We start from the raw sequence: 12,513 nt of genomic DNA on the forward strand, positions 1-12,513 counted from the left end.
TACATGTTCCTTCTCCTGTAAAGCTATCATTTTGGAGATACGAGGTTTTGTTCCAGCAACAATATATTAATGAAAATGTAGATGTATATTGTAAAATTCATTTTTATATAGAGGACACTGTCATGTATTAGCCTGCCTGCTCTGTAACACTAGCCATGGAATATTTGCAGAAATTTTTTAAATTTGTTGCAGAAATCTTTACATAGTTTAAAACTAGTGCTACATGAAGGGAAGACAAAATGTATGTTGTTTTCCAGGTCTTAATAATATGACAGTAAACACATTTAATGGTACAGTCATTGACTGTGCTCCACGCTTTAAGTATTTGGGGATTTTGAATTGATGACAAGCCTGCTGAAAAAAACATAAAGTCAAGTATTTCTGTTGGTTTCTGGTGATTTTGTAATGTGCTTTGACTTTTTAAATGAGTTGATATCACAATATAAAGGATCCTAATGGTTTAACAGATGATCAGTGGCTGATTCTAAATGTATTTGATGGTTTCCTCTATTGGAAACAATTAAGCCAGTTCCTGTTAGAGAGCAAAACCGTTAGGTTTAAATCCTTATGGTTTCTAAGGGTCCTTTTTCTTTACCTTTTAGGGCAGACATTGATGAGTTCATAAAGAAACTAAGAATTAAAATAAGATTTTCACAGGCAAATAGAGCTTATCTGTCTTTTGAAAGTAAAAAAAAAAGTTGCTATAGCAACAATTTTATCAGTATTGATTATGGTGATCTATAAGAATGCAACCGCAACCCAGAAGGATAAGTGGTTTAGATGATGTGTGTGTGTGTGTGTGTGTGTGTGTGTGTGTGTATAAGAATGCAGCTCCGTCACTATTAAAATCCTTAGAGCTGTCAATCACAGTGCATTTCATTTTATTACTGGCGACAGACCTGTAACCCATCACTGTGAGTTATACTATAAAGTTGGATTGTCATCTTACCATATCTAAGAAGACAGCAGCATTGATTGGTTTTTACTTTTAAAACTGGCTGGTGTTGAATGTACAATTCTCTCATCGACAGAATTTATAATAAAACATATTCATGTAACACCATGTTAGCATGGAGTAACTTTCAACTGAGTGCTAAAATACAAAAACTCTTACCTTTTATTTAATTGGAAATATAAAAATACTTTTAAACCATTTGGTAGATGAGAGCTGTAGATGTAATTCTATGTCATTTTTGGCTTATTTTATACAGATATGTTTGATGTAATTTCTGTTTACTATATTATTGTAATGTATTTTTTGTATGTTTTAATGGGCCCCACTGTGAATGAGACCTATGTCTCAGTGGGCTAATCTGCCCCTGTATGTTTTTTTTCGAATTCAGTTGGCAGTAATTAAACTACAGTGCTATTATTTCTTATATGAGTAAAGTCAACTCACAACAACTGCCTTAATTAAAAAAAATAATTTAAAACATTTGAGAAAATGATCTGTAAATCTATTTATCCAGGCATTAAGCATTTATTTGTTCAAGAATACTTCAGGATATGCAGAGCAGAATCAAAAACATACTTTCTGTCAGCATTGTATCCTGGGAGATCTTAACTGAATAATAATAACAATACTGAGGTCTGTCCAGTGAGAAGATCACTCAAGATATTGCTTAAGTTATCTGTTTAACTGTGAAATCCTGGGTGGTGTTTCACAGAGCGGGCGGGGGGGGTGGGGGGGGTATGTATCGAAAGGAAGTCAGCCAGAGAATCTAAGACAAACATCAAGAGTGCCCAACAGGAGGAGAGCCAAGCTACATTACTGTTGGACGATCTTCACTTTTGGCTTAAAGAGCTCATATTATGGGAAAATGATTTTTCTTTTGCTTTTTAAAGAACTTTTTAAAGAGTTTGATATACCATGTAAGCGTTGATAAACTTTCTAAATCTGCTGTTCAATCCCCAGTCCATATGGTCCATATGGTCCATATATTTAAAATGTGCTGCAAAAACAACCAAACTTGCCAAGTTTTGAACTGATCTTTTTTGTGATGTCACAAAAAAACAATGCATGTAGACATTTCCCTGAGCATTTTCCTAAAAACATTTTTACATATATCCACCCTTTCAGCCTAGCAGTTTTGCTTTTTGAATGAGGCACAACATAGGTCGGCCAATTAGAACAGACATCAGTTACACAGAGACGTATGCGAAAGTTTAGGCACCCTGGTCAAATTACATGCTTTGTCTAAGTGTTTATAAGTTAACACATCCTCTACAGAGAAAACACTTCTGCATGTCTTATACATAATTGCAGTTTATTTGCTGAATTTAGTTCTATGTTTAATTTTCAAACATGTTAAACAAATAAATTAAATTTGTGCACTAAAATGTGCAGGAAAATGACAAAATGACATAAGTTCGTTCTCTGTATAGGATGTGCTACTTTCACTTAGAAAAGGAACAAAACATGTAATTTGGCCAGGGGAGTTTAAACATTCGCATACAACTGTAAATCAGTTTTTAAGCCACAGAAACAGAAACAGTCTGTCTAATTCCTGCAGATAAAAAGAGATCAGACTGAAAAATGGTCATGCAAAAAAGAATTATGATTATTTTTGGTACAAAACAATGTCATAAGTAGACCTCAGTGGACCAGAATTTTTCAGTTTGCACAAACTCATCTTTGGCTCAGTTAACTTCAGCAAGCTGCCCTGTTCAGACCACTACAGACAGATTTAAGCTGGTTTATGCTGGTTCATGCTGGTCTGGTGCTGGTTTAACTGTTCACCCAGGATGGTCATACTGGTTGACCAGCATCCAAGACAGAGCATTTCGCTGTTGTTGGAACAAAACCTTGTATCTCTAAAATGAGAACTTTACAAGAGAAGGAAAAAACCTTCTTTACTTTCAATGCAAGTCATTTTTGGCCATTTCTTCTGGCCCATTCATCATAAAATGTATATACAATGTAAAAGGCAACAGGTATTTTCAAATTATGTCAAAAACTGAAAAACGCCAAAAATAGAGATATGAGGTTTTGTCCCAACAGCAGCGATATGCTGGTTTTGCTAGTGAACAGCTATGCTAATCTATGCCAGTTTTTCTGTCAGGGTTATTAGGCCAATGCAAAACGGTCTTTTAGAAGTCTGAACACACACACACACACACACACACACACACACACATCCTCTACACCGCTTATCCTTCTGGGTCGCGGTGGGGTGCTGGAGCCTATCCCAGCTGTCATTGGGCGGAAGGCAGGATACACCCTGGAGAGGTCGCCAGTCAAGTCTGAACATTATATACATATATTTTGTGAATAATTGCTTTATCTGGCTCTCAGCTTTACTTTAGAACCGTGGTGTATCACCTTTCTTTTTGTTGTTGCTAGGCTTTAGCTTTCTAACTAGCACATTAGCAGAGTAATGAAGTCTCTGCATTCATAAAGGATGGAGTAGTTTGCTAAAGCCTAGTTTGAACATAGCAAACTGAATGCTATAGTTTTGAAGTAGGAAATATTTTAAACTATTTCATTGCTCTGAATATTTTGTGCCATTGCATCAGATTGCAAAGATTTCTGGGCAAGCTGTCCAGTCGACACTTGCGTTCACTCAGTCCCTCGACCCCCTGAAGGCTCATCTAATAAACTTCGCCTGAGCTCCTACAGTGAAGTAACAGGTCTTAAGATGGTGTCGGGGATTCCCCTGAGGAAAAATGATGAGGCCAAGTCGAAAAAGTCTTCTTAAAAAGAGTTTTTAAAATTCATTTATTTATTTTTTTGAGTGAATATTAGTCATCACAGATGAGCGCTTGTCTGACACATTTGTAAGCATGTGCTCTACTATTAACCAGCTAAAATAAAAATTCTGAGAGGTATTTCACAAAGCAGGATTACTCAGTAAAAATGGTGGTGAATTACAAACAAACAACAACAACAACAACAATTATCACAACAACAACACCAATAATAATCATAATAATACAGTTATAATAATAATAATAACAGTTTTAATTAAATTCTTTTCATAAACGGAAGGCAGTAAAAACAAAAAACAACACTGCCCGTCCACACAGTCCGCAGCATACAGCCGCAGCGGCACCGGCAGCGTCTGACATCTGGGGTCATTTCGTCCAACAGGTGGCACTCTGAGTTTTCAGACAAATCTAGGGAAAGTACCTTCCATTGTGCTGATCATGATCATAAAACATTTTGCTTTTCTCAGTCATGAAGGAGAAAGATGAGGGATTTTGGGTGCACTTGTACAGTTATAGAATACATGAATGAATAAATAAATAAATAAATAAATAAATAAATAAAAACTATGCAAATAGTTGAGGTGGGATGAAGGAGTTGGAAGGGTCTAAAATTGAGACCAAACTGTTGTCATGATCTGTCATACAATATTAGACTAGTACAGCAAGTAAAATTATGAGTTATTTGCCAGGCTGCAACAGAAAGGGTGGTGTGGTGGTGGTGTTGGTGGCAGGATGACATGATGTAAATGTAAATACAAATATAAACATAAATATCCAAACATTTTCCTTAAACACTCTATGAAGAAACCTAATCCTGAATAATACCTGACCTCTGAACCAAAATCTAATATGAGGTTTGCACATCATCACAGCAACATCAAGTTCAATGTCATTTTCTCACAACTAGAAAAGAGGATCAAAGATTTTCTCTAAAATGTAGTGTAAAAGGTCCAATAAAGCTACTTAAAAACAGCAGTAAATCAGTCTATGCATCCAAAAGTTACTTGAGAACAGGAGGGAGCTGCAGCTCTTTTTCTTTCTCCCTTTTTCATTCATGGCCCTGCGGAAGAAAAAATAGTCCCCGTGTTTGAGTCGACACCCACTCAAGTTCGCCTTTTGTTGCTTTTTTCCCCTGCTGATTAAAATCATAATACAAGATGTGAGTTATTCCTAAAAGTTGGATATTTATTTACCAGCTACGTTTGATTTCTAATTTGGGTCACTTGCCTTTTTAAAATTAGTTTTAACCCTCAAGGCAAGTAGATCTTACAAGAAATTAATACTGAGCCAAAACTAAGCAATGTGTTCAGAGTACTTTTAAAACTTTTAAAACAGATGATCAGCCTGAATAGAGGGTTAAACCACAGAGGTGGACCTACAGGACAAGCTTTTAAGTTTATTCTTAATATTAATGTAGGATTATTTCCAAAAGATGGATCAAGTTAACATAACTGCAGGCAAAAATGTGAAGAAAAAAAAACATGCTTCCTTCCTATCAGGACTGTGTGTGAATATCTTTTCTTTCTTTCTTGTTTTTTTTTTTATTCTTTATTTTGTCTCATATAAACTCACCACCTCAGTGCAGTGCAGGCCGGCCGGCGGAAGGATACATTCCTAAAACGTCACCGTCGTCGTGCTTCGGCCATCGCCAAGCAAAAATGTCCGCCTAAGGGAAACTCGCAAGTTACATATTAAGTGGATATTTGCAAACAAGGAGGAGAAAAATATAAAATATAATCACACAGATATCGATTTGGTTGTCTTTCGGAGGCGAACCGAGGAGAGACACACCGCCGCTGCCACGCCCGATCGCCCTAGTCGGATTTTAAACCGGAGAAAGAGGTAAAAATATTGCAGATTGTTGGAGGTTTTTTCCAGAGAAGTTGGGATACAAGAAAAGACTGGAGCTGCCGTGTTGAGAGAAGCGACACTAAAAACCTTGTACCGCAGGCTTTTTCTCTACTTTTTCTTACTTAGGCTGAATGTGGATATTAATTTTTGACGTTTCTGTCTTCCAAAAGGTCGTTATTGCTCATATAGACACGATAAGCCTTGCTGAGTAATTGTTTTAAATGGAGACCAACGTGTTTGCAAACTAACCGTTACTGCTCTGCTGCCTTGTAGTCAACAGCGGCGAATTTTACACAGATACCGTCATGTTTTGGTTCCTTTCCGTATGAAAATTAAATTATAATAGGCTTTTTTTTCACATATAATATCGTCTCTTTTTCAATGTATACGTTTATACAGGTGCTGCATGCCCATGTGTGACACTCCAGGCTTTCATGTACGAGGCTTTCTCTCTCCTTCCTCCTCTTTTAAGTCTTTTACCTGTGAATACAGTAACGTAGTTATGCCTGTTTCTTCTCCTGAGCTTTTGAAAAAAGACTTTTATTATTGAAGATGTCATTTTTATTCAGTTAAGCACTGTGTATTTGCCCTTGGTGCTTGACTAGATGCAGCCATATATCCTACAGTAGTTGTGATAAGAGTGGAGCTAACATTACATTACATTACATTACATTAATAGAGCTCATTCATGATTTTCAGGATCAGAGAAAAGCTAAAACAGCCCATGATGAGATGAGAGACACAGGCAGGCTTATACACGTTTTTAAAGGCGTGAGAAAGGGGAGGAAGTCAGGGTCTGAATTAAAGAGCCGTGCCATAAGGGGTTGTGTTTTGCCATGGTGAAGGTGACCACATGAGCATATGAGTGTGGTTTAGTTTGGCAGCTCACAGCCACCCAGTCCCATTAGAGTTTGTATGTGTGCTTTTGTAGGTTTAGTAAAAGGCCGAAAGGATGAACCCCCAGCAGCGGATCGCCGCTCTTGGAACTGATAAGGAGTTGAGTGACTTACTGGATTTTAGTGCGGTAAGACACTTGGGTTATTCTATCACTCCCTTATCTGATTTGTCACTGGGATATCTCATTTATCACCGATCATTTAGAATAGGGATGACCCGATAGTCTGCTGAGCGTCATGTCCTTTCTTTGGAAGGGATTTCCAAGTTTCCTGTAGCATGCTTATTATTTACCTATGATCTAATAATTCAGGTCTTGATTAGACGGAGCTGGTGAGGTGAGCTTACTAAACTGGTGTTTGGAGGGGAGCACATGAAGACTCACTACAGCTGTTTCATTGTGTTTAATACATTATTTCACTTTACTCTGCTTTATGTATGTATTTAACAGGGACAGGTAGCCCTAATCAGTGTTATTTCACGATGTAAATAAGCCAGATTTAGCCAAATGGGTCATTTTCATCTGCTGTCCCTGGGCAGGTAGATGGATCAGATTATGAACACGACTGCTCATTTTACTTTTAAGGGTTTTACTTACCTCTTTGAAGTGTATATATATATCTATCTATTTATCTATCTGTCTATCTGTCTATCTTCTGTATGTGTATATTCATATATGCATGTCCATATTTATGTATGTGTGTTCAAATACACACACACACAGATATACTGTACATATATTTATATATGTAAATTTACAAACACAGCAGCAGCTCTTTACATGGTGTGTAATGAGTAAAGTAATGACTGGCCCAGTATGATGAATGGATGTATGTATATACAATACGTATATAATATATATATTTATATATATGTATGTGTGTGTGTATGTGTATATATATGTGTGTGTATATATAAATAATTTAGTTTTTTTTCAACTGATCTGTTATATTCTATTTGTACATGTGCTATTAACACAAGTAATCTATCTCTATATATACATATATATACAGCATTGTACAAATATATAGCATTGTACAAATATCTATTAATTAATGAGTATTAAATCATATGCAAAAGTTTGAATGTCATTGGTCAAAATGCATGTTTTGGTCTCCTAAGTAAAAATAAGTGAACACTTCCCCTACAAGGAACTAATTTGATTTTAAAAATGGTATTTTTCTACAAATTTTAGTGCACAATTTATGTTTTTTGGGGAGGGAGGGCACTTTTGCACAGGCCACATTTTATTTATTTATTTATTTTTTGTTAAATTCAGCAAATAAACGGTACTTGTGCATTAAAATGTGTAGTATCCTCTGTAGAGGATGTGTTAACAAATTCTCACTTCAAAACATGCCGTTTGACCGGGGTGCCCAAACTTTTGCACACAGCTGTGGTTACGTTAGCCTGTGTGACACGCTGGAGCAATTGTTAGCACAATTCAATGGCTGTGAAATTTTCACAAAATAATTAGTCTCTGTTCCTCTAGATGTTTTCGCCACCGGTGAGCAGTGGGAAAAACAGGCCGACCACTCTAGGAAGCAGCCAGTTCAGCGCGTCAGGTACTTCCTTTAAGAATTTTTTCTTTAACGAGACTCCGTCTCGCTCGCTCTGTTCACGTGCTGCTGCAACGAGGTGCTTTTTCAGTGCAGTTTGATTGCTGTTGGTAAACCTAATGGATTCCAGATGCTTCTGAAGGTGTTTTAGATTTTAGAGTTGAGGTTAATGAGGAGCCAAAAGGAGACTGTGCAGGTTCATGTCGTGGTTTTTTTGTGGCCTGCTCCCCCCGCCCCCCCCCCTTGGTGTTAGGCGTTGCAGCTTGGACTGGAGAACACATTTCGAGCTTCAGACATCCATCTGGGACTGCGATTGAACATGGGGCTGTAAATATGTTGAGATTGAAAGCAGCTTTTTTGTCAAGTTTGACATTTTGCAACATGTTGTTGGTTAGACAGCCATCTTTCACAGCATCATTAGCAACTGAGGCTTTCTCTGAGGCTTCGTTGTACCTTTTCTCAGCTCTTGTTCAGTTAAAACTATCTTGAATGTAGTGCTTATTTCAATTAGGCTGTAAGCCCATCTGCCCCGGTTGCTGCAGCCCAGTGGTTGGTGTAGAATTATTATTATTTTTTTTTTTTCTTGTGCCAGAAACTCAAGGTCACACCAGCGTGATTTCACTGGAGTGAATTGGGTATTGTTTCCTGTACAGGGTTCTTCTGCAATGCATTTGTCGGGAATTGTTTCATAAAAAATACACTTTCTTTATTCCTTTTTTTTTGGTAGTAGGTGCTTCATCCTATTTTCTTTTGTTTAATTGTATTTGATTGTATTGAAACTACAGCATATCATCCATATGTTTACATTATGTTTTATTTAAACTGGCGGTTTGACTTTTCTACATGTGCTTCCTAGCTTTTTCCCTTGAGGCTCTGCTGTCCTCATTGCCCTCTCTTAAAGGGCCCATATCCTAAATTTTTTCTTGTATTTTATTTTTTCTTCTTAGGTCCACTTTTTATGTTTTTTTTGTGTGTTTATTTAGCAAAAAATGGTCATCGTTCATTTAAATGACCATTTCAAAACGTCCCTATATCCCTTAGAATTAAACAGGCTGTTTTTGCTGCTGTGCCTCTAAAACTGTATATGTGAATGACCTCTGTCCTGGCTGCCCTGTACTGTGCGTTACTAAGCTGAAAAACTCCTTATAACTTTATCATCAATGGGTGGGGCTAAACAGCTCAGCAGATATATGTAAATACGAGACATCACAGTGAATCAGTGAATTCAAATCAAGCTGCTGTTGCTTAGTTTCTGTATATGGACAGTGCAGTAAATTGTACGTTTGAAACTTTGACAATGTTTGCGTGCTACGTCAAACTCTTATTTCAAAAAGCAGAGGATATTTGATTTTCCATGATATAGACCCATGATATATAATATAGACACTACTATGACTTACAGTTGTTGTTTAACCCCTTTACAATCCAGGCCTCTTACATACAAAAGCTTATTATTCAGTGGCTAGAGGGACTTCAGTGCAAACTAATGGAGCTATTCCTAGGTTATAGAAGTGTGTAATAATACCTTGGAATGTTTATATTAATACTTTGGCTTGGTGTAATAATACCATGGGGTTAAAGGACCCATATCCTACACTATTCTTGTATTTTATTTTTCCCTGAGGTTTTTTTATGACGTTTGTGCAATTTGATGTACCAAAAACGGTCCTAAGTCATTTTTACAGGGCCATTTCTTTAAACCTGTGTTTATCCCTTAGAGTTAAACTGTCTGTTTTTGTTACTGCGCCTTTAAGACCGATATATGCAAATGACCCCTGTTCTGATTGGCTGCCTTGTACTGTGCTTCATTCAAAAAGCAGTCTGAGTTGAATTACTATTCATCTGCAGCACGAATGGGTGGAGCTAAGCTGCTGTGGGCTGAATAGGCAGATATGTAAATGTGCTGTTTGTTGCGACATCACAAAAACAGCTAATTCAAAACAGGCTGTTTTTTTGCTGCTTGGTTTCCATATATAGACTGGAGAGTGTATGATATGTTTTGAAATCTTTACAGTGTTTGAATATTACATCAAACTCTTTTATTAAAAATAAAAGTGAGAAAAATTCAGTTTTGCAATATATGGGCCCTTTAAGACAGCTGGCTGTAGAGAATACAGTCAGTGTTGGTTTATATATAGTAATATGCCTTTAAAACCTCAGTCATGTCTGGAGAGAAACTACTACAGCACATAATTCTAAAGTACATCTATTGTCTAATGTGAGCGTTGGAAAAGGCAACAATCGCGCATTATGCCTCCTCAAAGCATGTCTTATGTAAAATAACAAAGCAAGGCCCTTGTTGCGCTTTGTTTGCTGTCTAAAGAACACACGTTCAGTGGGTTAGTGAATGGCGCGGCAGAAGTGTCTGCAGGGAGCTTTTGTGAATGCGCCGTGTGCAGTTTGTGATGTAAGCTCGTCCTTTAAGTGGTCAGATGAATGAAGCGTGTTCTGATAGATGGGTGTGTGGTCTTTGGTAAAGCTAAATATCGAAACTCAGTCCTTCATGGTAACGACCGAATTACCTCGTCAGCATCGGTGAACCAGTAAGCGCGCATGGTTCAAAATCTAGACTGCTGATTGGCCGTCTGAATTACATTCTGTGTGAATATTATTAACATAAGCACTCAGTTAGTCTGCAAACGGTTGCAGTCAACAGTTTGCATTCATTCCTGGATTATGTTATGTCCACTTTCAGTTTGTAAAGAAAAAATAAAGATAAGTTGGTATTGATAAGCCACTTTTAGCATCTTATAATTAAAAAAAAGTAAGGTAATTTTTACTCATATTCATTCTTTGCTGTTGGAACCTACTGTTGAGTTTTGTGAATAAGCTAAGCTGATATGATGCAGTCCTCTTGCTGTATACACTCTTAATTCAATATAGCATGGCATTCCTGATTATCACATGACCCAAATGGCAATGAGCACACCCTGTCTGATTTCCAAAATAGGACACTTTGAGTTGAGCAGCCTTCTTGGTGAGATGAAGAAACACCACTGGTGATTGACTTTGACACCACAATCTTTGGCCTGTCTTATGAGTAGAGACGCACGATCAGAATGGGCCGAGATTCAAAATCAGGAGATTTTAGCTCCAAACACTCTGCTATGGTATTATTTCTGTGTTGTGGTGTAAATAGTGTGAGCCAAGGAAGTGCAGTCATGCTGTATTTGAACGTCATCACGCTTTTATGGTTATGCGTGACTCCAGCTGCCTCTGACTTTCAATGTAGCGCTTTATTTTATTCACATTATTTAAATATCCGCTGATTTTGTTTTATTTAAAATGCCAGTTTGACAAATAATGTTATTTGTATTGTGGCTAATAGAAAACTCTGGAAAAGTGCTAGTGTGTTTCATGTGTTCAGCCCACACAGCATGGGCAAATTACCTGACCCTCCTGATGATGCTGCTAAATAAACTAAAACTAATCTAATTAACCATTGCTCCGCCTGTTTTCCCTGTTTTGTAATATAATATACTAATGCTGTTTGCTGTCTGGTGTCGACCAGAGGAGGATGGGTTCCCCTTTTGAGTCTTGGTTCCTCTCAAGGTTTCTTCCTCTTGCTCTTAGGGAGTTTTTCCTTGTCACTGTCGCCATTGGCGACGCTCATGGGGTCTTCGACCCGGATTTTTCTGTAAAGCTGCTTTGTGACAATATCTGTTGTAAAAAGCACTATATAAATAAACTTTGACTTGACTTGACCTGTTTAAACATACATTTTTGGTGGTCAAGTTGTATTCGGAATTTACCTGACCGGCGTAAACGGTGAACAGTGTGAGCGGATTACGACTGGATCACTCAAACCATATTTTGAATGCATTTTTGTTATCCATGTACAATAAATGCCTCTGCTAAGCGCTGACTAGCTGGGTGAGAGAGTAAACATCTAAACAAAAGATGGAGTTTAGCCCCAAATCAAGAGCCTTCTTGCACTCTGGGTTAGATAAAAGCATCCAAGCAAAGCTTAACAACTTATGGGGGGGGGAAAGTAAACGAAAATAAAACAGCGTTTGTGTTGGTGGGCTTTTTACGCGGGAATATTACAGTCGGGTCTCGTTTGGTCAGACTGGAGATGCATTTTGGTGAAAAGTGTAATCCAGCCAAAGTTATCCAGATATGATCTGAATGCTAAACATCTTAATGTAACGTGTAGACAAGCTCAATAAGGCAAATAAAGTTCGTCCAGAAAACAAAAAATCAGCCTTCTGAAAATTTGGCTGTAGCTCCGGCCTGAAGCATTAGCTCATGGCTTGTGCGTTAGGTGGAAGTGTTTCTATGCTGGTGAGAAACCAGTTAGGAAAAACCTCACTGTGTCTTTCTAATTTCTCAAATATGATACTTCTGTAATGTTGCATCTTGTAATAAAAATGGAAATATTAACTTATTTTTGGTGATTTTTATAGAGATGAATGAATGTATCCAAAATATTGGCATTGCATGATTTGGCCGACGTTTCAAACCAATATTTGATGTATGTATGGTACTTTGGAGGAGCAGA

At 37.4% G+C, this 12,513-nt stretch overlaps 1 protein-coding gene across 3 annotated transcripts in view; it reads left to right on the forward strand.

Moving 5' to 3' along the window:
- Positions 1–5,353: 5,353 nt before the first annotated feature.
- tcf12 (transcription factor 12) overlaps positions 5,354–12,513 on the forward strand; it is a 190,871-nt gene continuing 183,711 nt past the window's right edge. For 2 of the 3 annotated variants that reach the window (XM_036584376.1, XM_036584373.1), the window contains exons 1-3: positions 5,354–5,550; positions 6,491–6,583; positions 7,946–8,018. In XM_036584376.1, coding sequence (XP_036440269.1) covers positions 6,512–6,583; positions 7,946–8,018 — 145 coding nt within the window. In that variant the 5' untranslated portion in view covers positions 5,354–5,550; positions 6,491–6,511. The remainder of the gene's footprint in view (positions 5,551–6,490; positions 6,584–7,945; positions 8,019–12,513) is intronic. The other variant, XM_036584374.1, reaches the window with a different exon arrangement.

Source organism: Colossoma macropomum, unplaced genomic scaffold, assembly GCF_904425465.1.
Source record: "Colossoma macropomum unplaced genomic scaffold, Colossoma_macropomum, whole genome shotgun sequence".
In the NCBI taxonomy this organism is placed as follows: Eukaryota; Metazoa; Chordata; class Actinopteri; order Characiformes; family Serrasalmidae; genus Colossoma; species Colossoma macropomum.